This window comes from Orcinus orca, chromosome X (assembly GCF_937001465.1).
Source record: "Orcinus orca chromosome X, mOrcOrc1.1, whole genome shotgun sequence".
In the NCBI taxonomy this organism is placed as follows: domain Eukaryota; kingdom Metazoa; phylum Chordata; class Mammalia; order Artiodactyla; family Delphinidae; genus Orcinus; species Orcinus orca.
The window spans coordinates 62,611,325-62,630,339 of NC_064580.1; the positions used below are offsets into that span (position 1 = coordinate 62,611,325).

Below are 19,015 nucleotides of genomic sequence, written 5' to 3' on the forward strand. Positions count from 1 at the left end.
TATTCCCTTGACTTCTTCCATGGGACGTGCAGTGTGGGTCTGGCCCTGGGAAGGGAGGAGGGGCTCTGTTCTGAGGTGGCCCCTTTGCAAGTCCTTGATGTTTCCTTGATGAAAGCCAGGGCCAGTGCACTGAAGAGGCTGGAGTGAGTGGACACAGCTGGGGGAAGGGCGTGGGGCTAAAGCTGATTTTCATGGAGTTGAGCTTGTTATTAGAGAGCCCTGAAAGATTCATCAGCTTCAAGAATCAGAGTAGTGAGGGCGGCTCAGACACCAGGCCTGAGCCAGGCCTGTCAACCTCTGGCAGTGAAGCTCTGTCCACACAGTCTCCTTCAATCTGCTGGTACTTCATTTCTTTTTCTCCGGAACGGAGATCAGTCTAAACAGCCCATAGGTCAAGGAAAACTATCCCTGGAGAGTACAGCCAAGTCCCTACTTCCTGCCAGTCAGTCACTCTCTTGGCTCAGGTTTGAGTTTGCCAAATAGAGAATTTCAGGTCCTCATTCCGCAACTTGATTTTACAGTTCAGAAAAGGGGCTGTCTTTTGCCCATTTGTTTATTCTTCTTTGAATTAGAACCCAACTTTTCTAGTATTCGTGTTCCAAATTACTGAACCAGGGATAGCTATTTACTGAAAAGGGTAATCAGATTACTCTTTATTTTTTTTGGCAGCGCGGCATGCAGGATCTTAGCTCTCCGACCAGGGATCCAACCCATGCCCTCTTCAGTGGAAGCACGGAGTCTTAACCACTGGACTGCTGGGGAAATCTGAGATTACTCTTAACTAGTTGTAGCACCTTGAACTGCTTAAGAGACAATTCTCTGAAGGAATGAATGAAAACAGGCCACGCTCAGGATCATTAGTGCAGACACACATATTCTGTTCAAGGTGTTTTACCAAGACTATAAGGGATTATAAGGATGGGAACATTTTTAGGAGGAAAAGTGAGGAGAGAATTACCAAAAGGAAGAAGTGGAACCACACCAAAGTCAAAGAAGTGAGAGGAGAATCAGATGGGAACTCGGTGTGTCGAAAATAAGTGTTCTGAGTGGAAACTCCCCAAGGGCACAGGGACATATGCGCACTCGGGCACTCTGCTTTTCCGAGGATGCCAGTAATCCCGTCTTCTACCTTCTACAATGAAGAGAAATCAGGATTTGACCACAGTGTTGCCAGTACTGAAAGCGCACCCCAGCTCCTGTACTTCAGTGGACATCCCAGGAGCCCATTATGGCCAGAGACAGAGTCCATCTCAGCCAGTAGGCCTTGCCAAGAGGAGAGGGCCCTGGGCTCCCTTTTGGCTTAAAATATAGACCGGTGGCCCTCTATCTGAACTGAATCTGTTGTTCCAGAGAATGAGTTTGTTTTCATTCATTCATTCATTCCAGATCCTTTACAGTAGTCCAGGACTCCCCAGAGACACTGCCCTCCTGAGCAGTTGAGTAAGATATTTGGTTCTTTCCCCCTCATTTCCAAGTTCCTGGGCGCTAGAAGGCTGTACTCACAGTCTAGTCGTATAGCCCGTGCGTGGCACTGAGTACATGCTTCTGAAAGGGAATCTAGATGAATGAGGTCAGACTATTCGACGGGTCTCCGATGGTTACTAGCTGGTGTGGGCACGGGTGCCCTTGAATTTCTATTATTTACGAAGAAAGAGTTTAAATGAAAACAACAACAACAACGACGACGAAAAAACAAAACACACACCAAAGTGGAAAACTTTAACCATCAGTACTGGGACTGGAGCTGCACAGGAGGACGCGGGCACACATACTGTACCGAACGAACGTCACACATACACACCCCACTCACGCAGACATTCCTTCTTTCACGCTCCAGCTCGATCTTTTTACTCCTACTTCCCTTTGCCTCCTCTCCCGGATCAAGCATTAATCTGTGAGTCTCTGACCGCAAAAGAAGAAAAAAAAGGTGGGTGGGGGGATCCCGAAGTAGCAGAGCGAGGGAGGAGGAGGTGGAGAAAGGCGGGGAGGAGGAGGAGCCCAGCAAACCAGAGTCAGAGGGACTGGTGGCTCCGGCGAGTGTGCAGCCCCGGGGGGAGACGGCGCTCCAGGCTGGGAACCCGTCATCCCGCCCACCGGCCCGGCGTCTTTGGCGCCCGCCCTGTGTCTTTGGCGCCCGCCCGCTCGCCGGCCCGCGCCCAGGGGCCTGCTACACCCGGAGCTGGGGCCGACCCTCAGGGGCGCTTGGGCCAGGGGTGCCGCTCGGGGCGAGCCGGCCGCGCCGCCAGGCTGGTCCCCCGCGCCCGCGCCCGGGATGCCGTTCTACAGGCGCACAGTGGTACCCCAGCGCCTGTGCCCGCGCAACCCGCCGCAGCCGCTGACCGAGCTCCGCGACGTGAGCCACCTGGCCGCGCTCAGCCTGCTCCGGCAGCTCGCCGACCTCTGCGGCCACTCGTTGGCTCTGCTCGAGGACCTCGAGGGGCACCTGCTGGCCCTGGGGCGCCGTACCGACAGCCTGTTCCGCCGCACCGTGCACCTCCGCCGCCGCCTTCCCTGCCGCCTGCTCGGCCCGGAGGACGACGAGGAAGAGCTAGGTAAGCCGCGCCCGGGCGGCCCGCGGCCCCGCGTGCACCCCGCCTCTGGGGGCGCCAGCCCGCGCCCGCTCTGCGCCCACCCCTCCCCCGTCCTCCCCGCCCCTCCTCGGCCCTCCCCTCCCTTCCCCTCAGGGAACGAGGGGATCCCGTTTCCCAGATTCCACGCCCGCCGCACTCCAGCTGGAACTTCCTGCTCCTGGATCCGGTCGCGCCGTCCCGAGTGGCCATATGCCCTCGGGGTTCCCGGCTCTGGGGTTGGCGGCCGCCTTCTGGGGATCTTGGGGAAGAAGGCAGGGGGACCTGCGGGGGTCCCCGGGAGCTGCTGGGTCCGGACCCGCTTCGGCGCCGCCCCCAGGCCCGAGGCGTCCTAGCCTTCGCGGCGTCGGGAACCAAATGGCCGCGCCGCTGGCGTCTTTGCTCCAGTCTAGGAGCTCAGTCACTTAGGAAAGCGCGCCGGAGCCGCCGGCCACCTACGCGGCGGCAGGAGCCCTGGCGGCAGTGCCTACCGACTTTAAACCTGTGCAACTTCGCGCTGGAGTGTGATCGCGGCTCTCGCTCGAAGAAGTGTCTGAGAGCCCACCCGCCCGCTTCTCCCCGCGAGTTCGGAGCTGGTGCTCCAGGAGAGGCCGGAGGGTGTGGTGGGGAGAGACTCTCCGCCTCCCAGCCGGCTTCTCTGACCCCTCACCCCTAGGGTCCGGCTGCACAGACTTGCTTGGGAGAACCGTTTAAAGCAACTGTCATCAGTTCTGTGATTCCTTTAGAAATCAGCCATGCCTGAGAAACCCAGTGGTGCTCTGGCTGAGCACGCAGGACTCGTGAGAGGGCAGGAGAGCAACGCGAGCCCTTGTGCTTTGCTACTTTGGACCCCAACACTTTGCATGGGGGATCCTCTCTCCATGGAAATGCTGTGATCCTTTAGAGTGTGGGACTTTTGGAGAAAGCAAGGGGATTGAATGTGCTGGAAATGTTGACCTCAGCTGGGGCATGCCAGGTACCAGGGCCAATTGGTGCCACCAGAAAGTTAGGGGAGAGAAAGAGCAGTGTGGACAGGAAGTTTCAGATGGAGGCAGAATATGGCTACTGACTGACTTGTGATTGCAGGCCTCCAGCTGCCTTGGGAAAGAAGTGTCTGAGTCAGCCCCTCTCCATTGCAGACCTCACCTCCCTCCTACGCCTTCCACAGAATAGGTGTCGTAGGCCCTGGCACCCCTCTTCCCCAAACTCTCTGACCTCTGATGTTGATGGTGGAGGTCACTTGTGGAGAAAATGAACTGGGTCCTGTGGGGAAAGGAAGGTGGAAGACACAGTTGACTGCCAGATGGAATGTAGACATGGGACCAGAAATCTCTGCATGGCAGGGGAGCAGGAAAGCTGGGGCCTTAGGTCTGATTAGTTCTCAGTTAACAGAGAGGGTAGGAAGGTCATTGTTGATTTTTTTTTTCTGAGGTCCCACTGACTACCAGGATTAGCCTAGGAGAAATTTGATAAGTCAGCTTGGGGAGTCATTTTCCAAATCCCCACACAGCTTGCAGAGAGCCACCTACTGAGTGCAGCAGGGTAAGTTAAGGACAGTGAGGAGGCTCTAGTTTTCCAATTTGTGCCTTTCTGTCCTTTCCATGTGAGGGAAGGAATGGCTTCACCAAGTTGCCTTGGGAAAGAGATGGCTTCATGCAGTGGAGAGCTCTTAAAGGAAGGGAGCAATTCTTAGGATAAATTGCATTGGGTTGGCTTCTTTGAAATTTGCAAGAGCTGGGAGAGTGGCTATCTCTCATCTTTGGTGTGGCTACTTGCCTTTGAGAGTGTACCTATCTGCAGGCTCAGGTACTGAGGTGCCTGCTGCGTAAATGGAACACAGCTACCTTAATTTGGCAAGAAGTTCTGGTTTTCCATTTTCTGGTCTAATGCCCTACCCTAGACTCCCCTTGAGGTTCCCACTGCACACTTTTCTCTTCAGGAGTTTTGATTGTGTAGCACTTAAATTAGGCCTTCTCAGCAATGATCTGAGCACAAGTGCCAAATGCAAAGGGAGCTGGGGCGCATAATCAGTACACCACCTGGCCACCCCCGTGTCGCTCAGGCATAAGCTTCAACAAGGTGTTCAAGCAGGTTGCATATTATATTTTGAACCCAATTAAAAATGCTTTTTTTTTCCCCACCATTGTCAAGGCTTGCTCTTTTCTTCCCTGTGTCTTTTCCTCCTAGCTCCTACTCCATTACTGACCATTTTGCTGGTGGTGGGCACTCCCAGTCAGCATTTTACCCTGTATATCCTCTATCTGGCTGGATTTCCCCCAGATTCTTGCTCTAGCTGTTTCTTTGGTCATGAGGGCAGGAAAGAACTGGGAAGGGAGGTTTGGAAGCAACATGGCCAGAGTGAATGACGCCTGACAGGCCAGCAGTTTGTAGCCTCCTGTGGGGACAGCTTAGCTGCCACCTCCGGACTGAGTAATGACAAGTCAGACTGGCCCATAGACTTCAGGCTTGCAGAGACCAGACTGCAGTCTGGGCCGGGCAGGGAGGCAGCAGGGGGAGGACAGGGAGAGGAGAGGGAGAAAGACAGAGGAGGAGAAAGTTGATGCTAAAGGAGTCCAAGGTGTTCCTCTCCACAATCAGGGGTCGTGTCCCCACCATCTTCAAGGTTACAAGGGTGGGACTGGGCTGGGCTGGTTGCCTGGCAACACCCTCTTCTCCACTGAAGGCTGTTCTTCGGTAACTTGAACCCCTTTGAGACTGCCCCAGAAGCTCTTGTAACTGTTCTGGGGTGGGGGATGGGGGTTGGAAAAAGGAGAGGGTGTGTTACAGGACTGCACCAGGCTCCTCTGGTTGTGGATCTGTAGCTGTTGCCGCACCCTTGGCATAACCCTGCCTATAACTTGCATTTTTCCTCGCATCTGGCTTTGAATGTGACCTGCTTTATTGCATTCGTGTCCTGGATTCTGTACTCTTCATCTCAAGAATGGCATGGTCAAAGCCAGTGGGAAATAGCTCCATTCCTGCCACCATATGCTGAGTCAATCCAAGCTTTCCAATTTCTCCCTCAAACATCTATTTAATGTTTGTAGGTGCTTAAATGATAATTACAAAAGCAATCAGGCCATTGGCCTGGGGGTATAATATCTCCTGTGCAAGCAAGGAAGTCACTGAAGCACTAGACAACTGCTAGGTATGTTTAATAACACTGGGGAGCTATCATGTTACACTAGCCCATGAACTTGCTGTGGGAAAGATGCTCTGTTCCTTCTTGCAGTGATTTTGGCTTGAATACAGCCAGTTGGGTAGATGGTGGAAACTCCCTCTTCACCTTTATGTGAAATTCCTGCCTCTTGATTTTCCAACTTTGTGGCAACTCTGGCTCCAAATCATAAAGGACAGCTGGTTTATCTATGTTTAAATCATAATTCCAGTGTGAGGGGAGACTGTTGTAAGTCTATATGGAAATGAAGAATGGAAACTGCACCTCTAGACTGCAGCCAGTTTATCAATAGATGAGGTATGGTAGACCCTGAACCTGACTGTCATGGCTACTGAGGAGGGGCCTGCTTGAGCTGGATGGAGCAGGAGGAGCTTGGAGGACTTGGAACAGGCACTCTACCAGGGCTCAGCTTTGTCTCTGTCCTACATGTCAGCCCCAGAAACTGTTGAGACAGTTGGCTTGACAGAGTGGGGAGGGGGAGCAAGCCCATTTTCTTTTAAATACCATGAAATTCCTGGTCTGCTTCATGGTATTTCCATGTGTTGAAAACATCTTCGCTGGAAATTTGGACACCGAAATGTCCGCTAGAATTTCCTCTGCTTTAGAAACAAGAAATTTAATCTTCTCCTTTTTTAGATACATCAACAGCTAAAGCGATAAAAGCGTCAGGATGACGGAATAGTAGAGTAATAGGAGAGGATTTAAATTATAGCTCTTGGGCTCAATTTTGATCTTTATGGAGTTGATTAGGTGTCAGGAGGAGGGCAGTGAATTTGTATCATTTGTCCCTGTGCTTCTCTGGCTTGGGTGGAGTCAGTTTGTACTTTGTGACACCAAAAATTTGGTCATTAACCATTATGGGCACCATAATACTTGACTACTGAGGCCCAGAAAAAGGAAGGGACTTGTCCAAAGGCACCCAGCTGGATCAAGACCTTTAGTAGCCCTAAGTGCTGGAAAGATTATAGTGCCTCTCCATACCTAATTCCAAATGAAACAATATTAAACCTTCAAATAAAATTTTATTTTAAAAGATTACTCGAAGTTCTACCTGTATGTTGAAATTAAAATGGCTTTTTATTAGATTCTTTTATTCTCTCTCTCTTTTGTACTCCTGTTGTTGGTGCCCTAAGCATGGACTTAATCTGCCTCTTGCGGAATGTGGCACTGGCTAAGTCACACAGCAGGTCAGTGGCATGAGGCCTTGATCTAGAAGCCAGGGCTTCTGCCATCTAAGCCAGTGCTCTGCCCTCTTCAGGGATGCTAAGTTCAAAGTCAGTTGTTCATTGAGAGTCACTGCTGTGGCGTTTTTTCTAGCTGGAACTTGTTCAGGATAAGGAGTAACTACTGCTACCTTTGGGAACTGAGGGGTTCTCTAGAGAACAGGCCTCCTGGGGTTTCTGCAGTTGGGACTTGGGGGGTGAGATGGAGGTGGAGAGGAGGAAGGAAGGTCAACCTTGCATCATGTAGAGAATAGATGTGAGGCAAGAGGCTCCCTTGTTAAAACAGTCTCCTTTAAGCTTTCAGTAGAAATAGCCTTGGAAAAATAATCTTTAGTTGGGAAGGGGTGGCTGGGCTAGTGACACTGACAGTCTTCTGAAGGTCATCTTTCCATTGGATCTTTCCCTCACAATCCTTCTGTCATCTTTATACTTGCTATTCTCCCTAATAGCTTTTAATCCAACTGTGGACACATCTTATCGCACACCCACATCCTGACTATTTTCTGTTATTACAGCAGAGCCTGGTTGGCATTTCCAAAGGCACTTTTATTAAAAGCCAAGGGGAATGAGAAAGTAAAATTATTACCAAAAATGTGTTTAACATACGTGTTTCCAAAGTATGGATTTATTATTCTTCAAAGCTTAAGTAGCTTAACAGGCTTACTAGCTTTGCTGATCTATGTACCCTTTCTGAGGGACTCAGATCACCTTTTCCTCAGATCATTACTTTCTAACTTTGAAGAAAGGGCACAACTTTGGGTCCTGTCTCCTCCCTGCCCCCAACCCTTGTGCTGGGTTTTAGAGACCCACAGGTAAATAAGACCCAGTCTGTTCATTCGAAGAGCTCCCAGTCTGCAGGGGTTGATGCCATCTTGTTTCCCAGCACATCAGCACAGGGTGCCTGGGCATCCGGTCTTCTTCTCTAGGTGGGGGAAAGAAGATAACCAGAATATGGACCCCAGTTCACACCCCATAGGATTTTCCATTTAGTCTGGTCCGCGGTCCAAGGATGGAATTTGGACTTTTAGAATTCCCTATGGTAAAAAAAACAAAAAACAAAAAAACAAAAAACCCAAACAATGATAGAGTGCTACTGTGAATTCAGCAATGCTTTTACATGAATTTGTAGGTTTAAAATTGATGACCTTCTCTTCATACATAGGTAAAATAGTGCTTATTCAGTAGATGAACAATGCTTGGTAGATCTGCAGACTCATGGAGTTCTTGTGATAACTCCTCCAGAGTTATCTAGATGGCCTTCTAGAGTCTTCTACCCTCTGTTGGGAAGCACTGGCTTAACCTTCCAGGTTCAAGCTTTCAGCTCTTCCCTGCTCCAAAGAATTCCATGATTTCACTCAGATAAGCCCTCACTGAAGTTTTCAAGTTAGAGTACACAGGATGGCAATGTCTTTTTCTCACTTTATTTATTTACTTTATTTCAGTTTTATTGAAATATAATTGACATACAGCACTGCATAATTTTAGGTGTACAGGATGATGATTTGACTTACATACATCATGTAATGATTATCACAATAAGTTTAGTGAACGTCCATCATCTCGTATAGATACAAAATTAAAGAAAAAGAAAAAAAAATTTTTCCTTGCGATGAGAGCTCTTAGGATGTACTCTCTTAACAACTTTCATAAATAACACACAGCAGTGTTCATTATGTTTATCATGTTGTACCTTACAACTCTAGTACTTACTTATCGTATAACTGGAAGTTTGTACCTTTTGACCACCTTCAGCCAGTTCCCCCTCCCCTCGCCCCAACCTCTCTGGTAACCACAAATCTGATCTCTTTTTCTGTGAGATTATTTGTATGTTTTTGGAAGTATAATTGACCTACAGCACTATGTTAGTTCCTGGTGCACAATATAGTGATTCCATATTTCTATACCTTACAAATTGAGCACCATGATAAGTCTAGTTACCATCTGTCATCACACAAAGATATCACATTATTATTGACCGTATTTCCCACACTCTACACTTTATCCGCACAATACTCCTTTATTTTGTAACTGGAAGTTTGTACCTCTTAATCTCCCTCACTTATTTCACTCATCCCTCCCACCCCCTCCCCTCTGGCAACCACCTGTTTTTTCTCTATATCTATGATGCTGTTTCTGTTTTGTTATGTTTGTTCACTTGTTTTGTTTTTTAGATTCCACATATAAGTATAATCATATGGTATTTGTCTTCCTCTGTATGACTTATTTTACTAAGCATAAAACCCTCTAGGTCCATCTGTGTCACAAATGGCAAGGTTTCATTCTTTTTTATGGCTGAGTAATATTCCATTGTATCTATACACCACATCTTCTTTACCCATTCATCTTTTGATGGCACTTAGGTTGCTTCTATATCTTGGCTATTGTGAATAATGCTGCAGTGAACACAGGGGTGCATGTATTTTTTCGAATTAGCGTTTTCATTTTCTTTGGAGAAATACACAGAAGTGGAATTGCTAGATTGTATGGTAGTTCTATTTTTAATGTTTTGAGGAACCTCCATAGGATGGCAAAAACTTAATGGACAAGGCTACATTAATAATGCCACAAATAGGAGATGTGTGTATTGTGTTTGCACAAGTAGGCTTGCACCAAGATGCTTTGTATGTGAGGCAGTGGGTCTAATTGTGTACAAACCATTAGGCTCAGTCCTTAACTTGGGAGATTTGAGCAATCTCTGTCCATCCCTCCTCCCTTCCTGCCCTCCCTCCCTCTCTCTCTTTCTAAAATGTAAGCGGCTCAATAGAAAGTAAACATCCTTAGGGCAGAGATTTTATCTCTTTTTACTGCCTATCTCCAGTCCCTAAAATAGTGCTTGGCACTTAATAAATACCTATTAAGTTCAGTTCCTCCCTTCTTTCTAACCACCACACATTTATTGAGCACCTGACTCTGGGCCTGGCCCTGTGCTAGCCTCTGAGGATATAGAGCCAAGCTAGAATGCAGCCCCATGGTCCAGCGGGGAGAGCCTGGAATCATCGTACTGCCGTGGAGGCAAGCCTGGGGCGGGGGGTGGGGGTCATCGGAAGGCAGAAGAAGCTCACCTAGTTCAGCTCAGAGGCTTGGAAAAGCTTCGGGGAGGATGTGGTGTCTGAGTTCTGAAGGATGATCTGGAGCTGGACAATTGAAGAAGAAGGGGGAGGGAATTCCTGGCTCAGAAGGTAGCCTGTGCTAAGCCCTGGATATGTGAGAGGGCCAGTGTGGCGGAGGAACTAACTCAAGTGATTCAGGAGGAGAGGGTGCAAGGCACCTCCTGACTCAGAGTGAGCCCTCAGGGTGGAGGTCGGGTGGGGGAGCTCTAACATCCTGTTTGCTCACCAAGGAGCTGGATACTGGAGAGCCTTAGGAAGGTCCAAATGAAGCTATAATAGGAACTGCAGATTTTCTTGATCTACGTTCAGGTTTTCATTATCCTTGGGCAGATGAGACCTGGGCGACCTTGGCTCCTCCCTGCTTTGCAGAGCCAAGTCCTAGGTCTCCCTAAGATGTCCAGGCCACGAGGCACTCCACGCCACAGTGAGATAGAAAGAGGGAGAGAAAGCAAGAATCTACCTGCCTGTATGTCCCGGGCTGTGTGGATCCAGTTGCATTCCAGAGCGAAATATATTATTCATGCCCCTGCCTTTTTGTGAGTGGGGACATTTGAGGTTTGACTGTATGTTTTATTTTATTTTATTTTTTCTTTCTAAATAGCATAGATTCTTAAGAATGGTCTGTAATTCATCTAGGGGAAAATCAGAAAAATATTTTTTTCCCTTGGAAAACGGACTCAAAGAGGAGATGAGTTTTAAAAATGATTCAGCTGTTTTTAAGTGGAATCATTTGCTTCTGAGAACAGTGTAATTAACTGCCTGGCAATTTATAGTCTGATTCCCAGTATCTGTGAAGTAGTCAAACTCATATTGTTCTTCCCAACCATCAGGCCCTGAGGGGAGTGAGGTCTACTTTACCAGAAAGCCTTGGGCGCTCTCTGCTCTAGCAGGAGGCCATGCATCACAGCTGTCAGCAATTCCAGTGGTGGTGTTGTATGCTCTTTTCCCCCCTTGACCCAGTAATTCCATTTCCAAGACCTTATGCTAAAGAAATGATCAGATATTGTGGGGAAAATGTTTGCAGATCCTCACTGCATCTTTTGGTTATTTATACTAACCCCCAAATGAAAACAACTTATTCAGTAATATGGGTGTAGTTCTATAAATGTTGACAGGTCTATGTGTGGTACAAATCTAGGCAACTAAGAAAAATCGTGCTCGAAACAAATATATGAGGATATGTGGAAATGTGTGAAATAATGCTAAGTGAAAAATCAGGGTATTAAATTGCATGTATGATATTATCCAAAATAAAGCACATACATAAAAAAGAAGCTGGAGGGGTATGTGCCAAAATGTTAACATTCGTTGTTATCTCAGGGTGATAACAATGATAGCAAACGATAACAAAGATAGCAGTGGTTTCTTTATGAGATTATGGGAGCGGGTGTTTTTTCTTTTCTTGTACCTTTGTGTATTTTTCAAAATTTCCTAAATGAACATGTATTACTTTTAATAAACAGAAAAACCAAACAATGAATGACATATTAAGGAAAAGGATCTTGGGATTTGGAAGCAGCACCTGTGGGTTTAATTCTGACTTGCCCAACACTTATAAGCTGATTTGGGTGTCTCAGAACCACACTCCCTCATCTTTAAAAGGGGGTTAATGCTCCCCAGTTCAGAAGGTTGTCGTGAGGATCCAGAATAATGTATGGAAAATGCCGGGCCCATATGCCACAATCCTGCTTATGATCACTAAATACTAAGATGATGAAATTCCACAAAACCTTTTGAAATCCCTGGATGGGGATACTGTCAAGATGAAGTTATAATGTTTCCTAAACAGCTCCGAATTGCAGCCATTCTTCCGTTTTGCAGAATATGTAAAGAATGCCTGCCTGTGTGCCCACGGAGGAGCCACGGCTGTGGGTTCATCTCTCCCAATCCGAGGATTTTCCTTTCCTTTGACTCCTCCCTTCATTCTCCCCCACTGACATCTGTTCACTGCCTCACCAACCAAGGGGGCAAATTCTTTGGAACTGAAGCCGAGGCACCACCGAGAGTTCTGGTAGATCTGAGATGTTTATTGTCACAGAATATGTGGTGCTGGCTGACCACGAGGACCCGCCAGGTTGGGACGCCAAGGAGGGGCTTTAATGAAGCAGCAGAGGATGGACCCAGGTCGCACAGCTAGGCAGCATCCCCTGCCTTGGGGCAGAGCCCTTGTCCAAATGTCCTGCTGGCTCTCTGGTCACCTCTTCCCTTGGGATGGCTTCATGGCTTCTGGCTTGGCTCACCAGTTTTACAGAACCAGCTTGGTTTATGGGTGAAGAAGCACCTTCTCACAAAACTTCTGGGGCCTAAGGATGCTTCAGTGACGCATTTGGCAGCTTGCCTGAGGGTCTGTCTCTCACCAGCATGGATTTGGAGCCAGTAAGCCCTAATCTTACAACCAGGCAGCCTCAAGGTCATGGGCACACCTTGGTAGTGTCTACAGCATGCCCAGACCACCAAGCAATTCAGTCATCTCCCTGAGTAGAATCCTTCACTCTGCTTGTCTGGTTGCATTTTTTATTTTTAAAATTAGAGTAAAAAATATAGACCCTGGCTGCAAATCTGAATTACTTGGAGAGCTTAAAAACATTACTAATGCTGTGGCCCCACTCCATACCAATAAAACCAGAATTTCTGGGGGATGAGGCCCAGGAACCAGGATTTTTAAAAGACCCCCAGGTGATTCTAATGTGCAGGCGTGGGTGAGAACCACTGTTGTGGTATAGATGGTTAAAGCTGGAAGAGACCGTCCAGAGTTTGAAAAATTATAATGTATTTGTGGATAATGAACATGAACTATAATACAGGCTTAGATTAAAGTAAGTGACAAAATATGACCTCATGGATGAGCTCATAGCAGTAATAATACCAAGTTAGATAATACACTTAAAAATTTTTTTAATAATGCATTTTATTTAACCCAGTATATCCGAAATAGTATCATTTCAGTATGCAATCGATATTAAAATGATTAATGAGGTATTTTACATTATTTTCTCTTTTGTACTAGGTCTTCAAAATTCAATGTGAATTTTACACTTACAGCACATCTCAGTTTGGTCTAACTACCTTTCAAATGCTCCATAGCGCTATGTGGACAGTGGCTTCCATATTGGACAGCACCATTCTAGGGCATGGCCTTGTAGGCCAACTGGTCTTCTGTATGATAAAGTATATTATTTTTTTAAAACTGGATAATACACTTTTTAAATTTTATAAGAGAACAGAGGAAATTAGAAAGATGAAGCCATTAATTTTATTAATAAAAAGAATAAATATATGTTAAGGTAAAGTTAAATGTCTTTTTGTTTTGTTTTGTTTTGTTTTACATCTTTATTGGAGTAAAATTGCTTTACAATGGTGTGTTAGTTTCTGCTTTATAACAAAGTGAATCAGTTATACATATACATATGTTCCCATATCTCTCCCTCCATCCCACCCTCCCTATCCCACCCCTCCAGGTGGTCACAAAGCACTGAGCTGATCTCCCTGTGCTATGCGGCTGCTTCCCACTAGCTATCTACCTTACGTTTGGTAGTGTATATATGTCCATGCCTCTCTCACGCTTTTATTTTACATTTTTTGGTTATAACACGTCATCAACAACCACTGACATTTTAGACGAGAACAGTACTTTTGTTTTCTTATGTTGTAGTTATTTAATATCACTGTTGACGTTACTGGGTTGGATCCCTACATCAAATCAACCTCAACTTACCTGTCTTTGCAAAAGAATATTAAGATTCCAGTATGTACAGGGTTGTTGGAGTACAGGGAAGAGGAAGGAAACTTCCACTTTGTAATAGTTAGTGTTCCAAATTAGGCTATGCCAGAAATCATAAATAGAAGTTGAAATGGTTGCCTCTGAATCAACATCTAGATTGGACTTAGTGCTTTCCTCAGTTCTCTTACGTGGCACACCATTTCATGCAGGTAGATTATTACGTTAATGACAGTGCATAATAGTGAGAACAACTGTATAGGTTGTTGTGTTCAGTATTTTTAAACCCATATCTGTTATACTTCAACAAATGCAGTTTAGAAGAAAAAGTATTTCTCTTTTTATCCTCTCCATGATACCAATAGAAATAGAGTTTTAGAATGTGAATCTAGGCCAGCAGCTGCCCAGAGAAAGGAAGAGGACTGGTCTAAAGGCATCTCCAGGGTCGGTGGTTGCACTGACTTCGAGCACAGAACCTCTCCTGTGGCTATTTTGGAGTCCTGAGGCATCCACTTAGGTGACCCTATCATCAGCTCCTGAGAAATGCTGGGACAAGGGTGACAAGGGAGAGGAGAAAACTTTGGGAGGCCACTTTTAGTATCCCCTCTCCCTGCTGTGATCAGAGGGAAGAGATACTAAAGGCAACCCTTCTAGTTTGTGTCCCCAGCAACAGCTGATGCGGAGGATAACAAACAAGGCATCAAGAAGAGGCAGCAGCATCTTCAGAGGAATCTGGTTAAGAAGGCTGAGAAGTGTGTTTTGAGGAAGAGTTGCACTCAGAATGGTGCAAATTAAACAAAAAGTTTATGAAAAAGTTTGGGAAGAGTCCAGCTCCCAGGAAACTTTGCTCTTAGGAGAGACTCATGTCTTCAGGCTTCTGGATAGCTAAGTCTCACTGTATTCCAATTTCTAACCTGTTTTACCTCTTGGAATAATGCGTTACATAAGTTTACTCCCCATTGTGAAATAGCACAGTGAAATCTTTTCCCCCATAATTCCAAATTAATGAAAATGGTAGATTTAGGAAACAAATGTTAGTGACTCGCACAGAGGCTTTACATTTTGTGCCTGTAGTTTCAAAACTATCTGCTGCACGTGGGGAGGAGGTGGGGGGAGGAAGATCCAGTGAAGGTGAGGACTCCTTCCATTCCAGTTAGCATGTATTGAACTCCTGTTAGATGCCAGTGGGAGCTGGTAGTATATATGGCAAATAGGTGTCCCCTCCAAGAAGAGGGATGGCAAAAAAGGTACCTCCTCTGGATAGAGCAATGAGGAAAACCCACTCCTTTTGGTGGAACCGTTAGACAAAGGCACATTCTTTGAGCATAGCAATTAGAAATAGTCACTTGTTTTGGTCATAACTATTTAAAAATAGAGCATCCTCTGGGTGGACCAATTTTGACATAATAATTAAAGTCCACATGCAGTCAGACAGGGCATTGGGCTTGGCTGAATTTTGTCCCCAACTTGAGACCCCTTGGCAGGGTGCCCTTGTAGGAATACAACTTGCAGAAGAGTACAGGTGGTCCTATGGTGCCCGGGGCCAGGCCAGGCACCAGGCATACAGATGTATATAAGAGCTAGACCTTGTTCTTAAGAAATGTATAGACTCCCCCTCCTAACCCCCATCCTCTTTAACTCACCCCATCTGCTGCCAGCTCCACCCATGCTGCCTTCTGCCTGGCAGAGCTTCTCTTTATGGTGACAAAACGTCTACCCTCCAGATGCACGGGCTGCTGTCTGCTGTTAGCAGGGGCTGTGCTGCTCCTGCCTGAGGCTCCAGGCTAAACGTCTACTATCTATGATGAACAACTAGGGCTAATTGTTCGTTGTGAGGGCTTGTTGCTTCTAGGTTCTAGATGGGAAAATATAGACAGCATTTCTTCAACATCTGTTTTAAAACTTGGCTGTGTTCTGTTTAAATGTGCTTTGAAATGGTGAGTTTAGGCAGAACTGAGCTATCTTTTGCCTTTAATTTTCTTATTCTTTAATAAAGGAAAGCAGTTTATCTCTAATCTGGTGATTTAGAGCTGGCTTCAAGGGCTAATTCCTACCTAGCTCATTGTATTAAGATTGTGCCAGGCCCTGTGCCAGGTATTGGCGACACTGAATTCATAAGACCTACCTTTTGCCCTTGAGTCTTGATATTTAGTTGGGAGGACAGTGTGGAGGGAGATAACCTCACTGCAGGCTGCTGGGTCTTAGGTGAAAAGCATAGAGCACAGAGGCAAGGAAAGCTTCCATAGCCTTTTTCTCTCTTGTCTTCCTGAAAACTGCTATTCATCCATCCATCCAGACATTCCCTCATCTTTACAGCCTCCTCCGACTCTCTCTGCTATACTCCTGCTGTGCTTTGTTCACTTTTGAGACCCTTGGTTCCTCCATGTGGCCCAGCTTGGGAGAAGATCGTTGAGGCAGAGACTGCCAACTATGTACTGAACCTTCTTGAGTTCATTTTTATTTCCTTTCTTTTACCACCTCTTGAAAGTAACATGACCCTCTTCTGTGAAACTTGGAAGAACAGCCTGGCCATTCCTGGCCCCAAGATGAACTGTAAGCTAGAAGTTAGCATTCTCTCCCGAGAAGAGTGAAAGCCTGTTTTAAAGGTTGTGGGGCTTTGGAAATAAGGTAGAACTACTGCGGCCTTCAGATCCTGATAAGTTCAGATGAGTTTGAACGGTTTCCTCCATCCCAAGGGACATCAGAGTTATATTAGGTGTTTGTGGGCTAGGGACAGGCGTTTAGAGGTAGAAAGAAGCCCTGGTTATGAACCTGGCTAATTTTGCTCATTTTGCCAAGGGATAATGCCCAATTTCAGTATTTGCTAATGGGGTAATTTCAGTGTTGAGCCTTTTTTCTCTTTGTCAGGAGGATCAAATGAAATCCCATATGGAAAAGACTTTGTAAACAAAAACCCACCCCCAAAATGTTATGTATTGTCATCCTTGAGAACAAAGACAGTGGCTGACTCATCCCTTTTTCCCCAGCATCTAGTTTGGAAGTAGGCACACTGCAAATGTTTGTTGAATGACTAAGTGGCCTAGTAGGAGATAGGTGTTTGTATTTCTTTTCTTTTTTTTCTAGGACTCTACCTTTAATACCAATAATAATAATAACTTTAATGATAACTTACCTAATTATAAAAATAATACATATTTGATGCAGAAAACCTGGAAGTATAGAAAGCACAAAGAAAAAAGCAATAAAACAAAAATCCTTCTTGGTATCAACCAGATATAATAATTGGCTACATTCTGATGTATATCCTTCTAATATTTTTCCTTATGAATGTTTCATTTCTGTTTTGTAAGAAGAAGTTATTGTAATGCATCCATCCTTTAATAGCCCTTTTCAAATTAGTGTATCATTTAAGAATGTTTATATCATGTAAATCATATATCTGCTAAGGGGTTAACATCCAGAATATATAAAGAACTCCCCATAACTCATCAAAGAAACCAAAACCTGTTTGTATTTCTTTAAACCTTTCCATATTATCTAATAAATCTGCTGTATTAATGCTTACCCTTACCTGTTTTGTAGTTTCTGCCATTACCAACACTGTGAAGCCTACAATCAGGATGTACCGCTGCCAAATCTACAGTGGTGCCTAGGCTATGATCTTTTTCTTAAGGGTTTAGGTCTCCCACCAGACTCCTCAAGGGTGGGGGTTGTGTTCCCCCAGTGCCTTGGTATCCAGTAAGCGCTATATACATCTTTGCTGGCTAACAAACAGGGAGAGCTAGTAGCATGTTTTTGCACTTCTATTTGGCTAATCATATCAGTTCCAGATGTCAGAAAGTGACAGATGTCACAGCTAGATTACCGCACCTTACTTTTGCACTGAGGTGATCCCGTCTTTTTTAAAATGAAAGAACCTTTGGACAAAAATAGCCATGGCGTTTATTATTATTGTTAAGAGCTTACTATATGCCTGGCAATATGTGAATCATCAACTCATTTATTCCTCACAACGATTCCATGATAGTTACCATTATTATCCCCATTTTCTGGATGAAGAAACAGGCTCAGAGAAGAGGAAATAATTTGATTAAGAGTTGTGGAGTAAGTTGAGAATCCAGAATTGGAACCCTTATGCATATTCTCAGTCACAGTGAATGGGGAGTGGACTGTACTGAAAGTGAGGAGTAGGGAGGGAAAGTATTTCTACCACCATCAGGGAAGAGCCTAGGTTGGGGTAAGATCAGTTGGGGGACTTTCTAGTGGGACCCAGGAGATTCAGCAGAACTATATTTGGTAGGACTAAAAAGAGAATTAAAATTCGGGGGGTGAGACAGGAAGAGAAAACAGGATATTGAATTTTTTTCCTGTGAAATTAACTAGCATTTTTGCATTTCTTTCTAATTTATGAAGCACTTTTACGTATGTTGTCTCATACAGTCCTCATGACAGCCCTGTGAGTTATTACTCCTATTTAAGAAATGAAAAAAAAATAGATCCAGAGGCATTATAACAGACTTGCCCATGGGGGCAAGTGGGAAGGTTATGAAGACCAGTAAACCATTCATTCATTCAGTAAACATTAATTGAGCATCTACTATGTACCAGGCACTGTTTTTGATGCTAGAGATACAGCAGTGAACAAGACAGACAAAATTCTTTGTCCTCGTGGAGCTTACAAGGTAGATAAACTATGATTTATTTCTTTTCAATTATCCTCTGTCAAGTAATAGATATTGCTTTATTTTTTTTAAGAATTTTTTTTAAGAATTTTTTTTGAAGTGGACCATTTTTAAAAAGTCTTTATTGAATTTGTTACAATATTGCTTCTGATTTATGTTTTGGTTTTTTGGCCCCGAGGCATGTGGGATCTTAGCTTCCTGACCAGGGATCGAACCCGTACCCCCTGCATTGAAAGGCAAAGTCTTCATATCCCCTGCATTAGAAGGCAAAGTCTTAACTGCTGGACCACCAGAGAAGTCCCTTTGCTGTGCTTTAGAATCATCTGGCACATTTTGAAAAAAACACTGATGCCTGGGCCCCACTCCAGACCAATTAAATCAAAATCTCTGGGAGTTGAAGCCCAGGCATCGGATGTGTGTGCATGTGTGTGTATGAGTGTTTTAAACCTGCTCCAGAGGGTTTTCGTGTGCAGTCAAGCATGAGAAGCACTGGTTTAGAGCAGTCTCAACCTTGGCTTCTCATTAGAATCACCTTGGGGACTTAAAAATATATATACCAATGTCTGGACCTCACCT

The 19,015-nt window shown here is 45.4% G+C and overlaps 1 protein-coding gene across 1 annotated transcript in view; it reads left to right on the forward strand.

Annotated features, from left to right (window-relative positions):
* The first annotated feature begins 1,947 nt into the window (after positions 1 to 1,947).
* The window catches only part of LOC117198671 (NHS-like protein 2), a 125,432-nt gene continuing 108,364 nt past the window's right edge, over positions 1,948 to 19,015 (forward strand). The window contains exon 1 of the mRNA XM_033416186.2: positions 1,948 to 2,552. Coding sequence (XP_033272077.2) covers positions 2,273 to 2,552 — 280 coding nt within the window. The 5' untranslated portion in view covers positions 1,948 to 2,272. The remainder of the gene's footprint in view (positions 2,553 to 19,015) is intronic.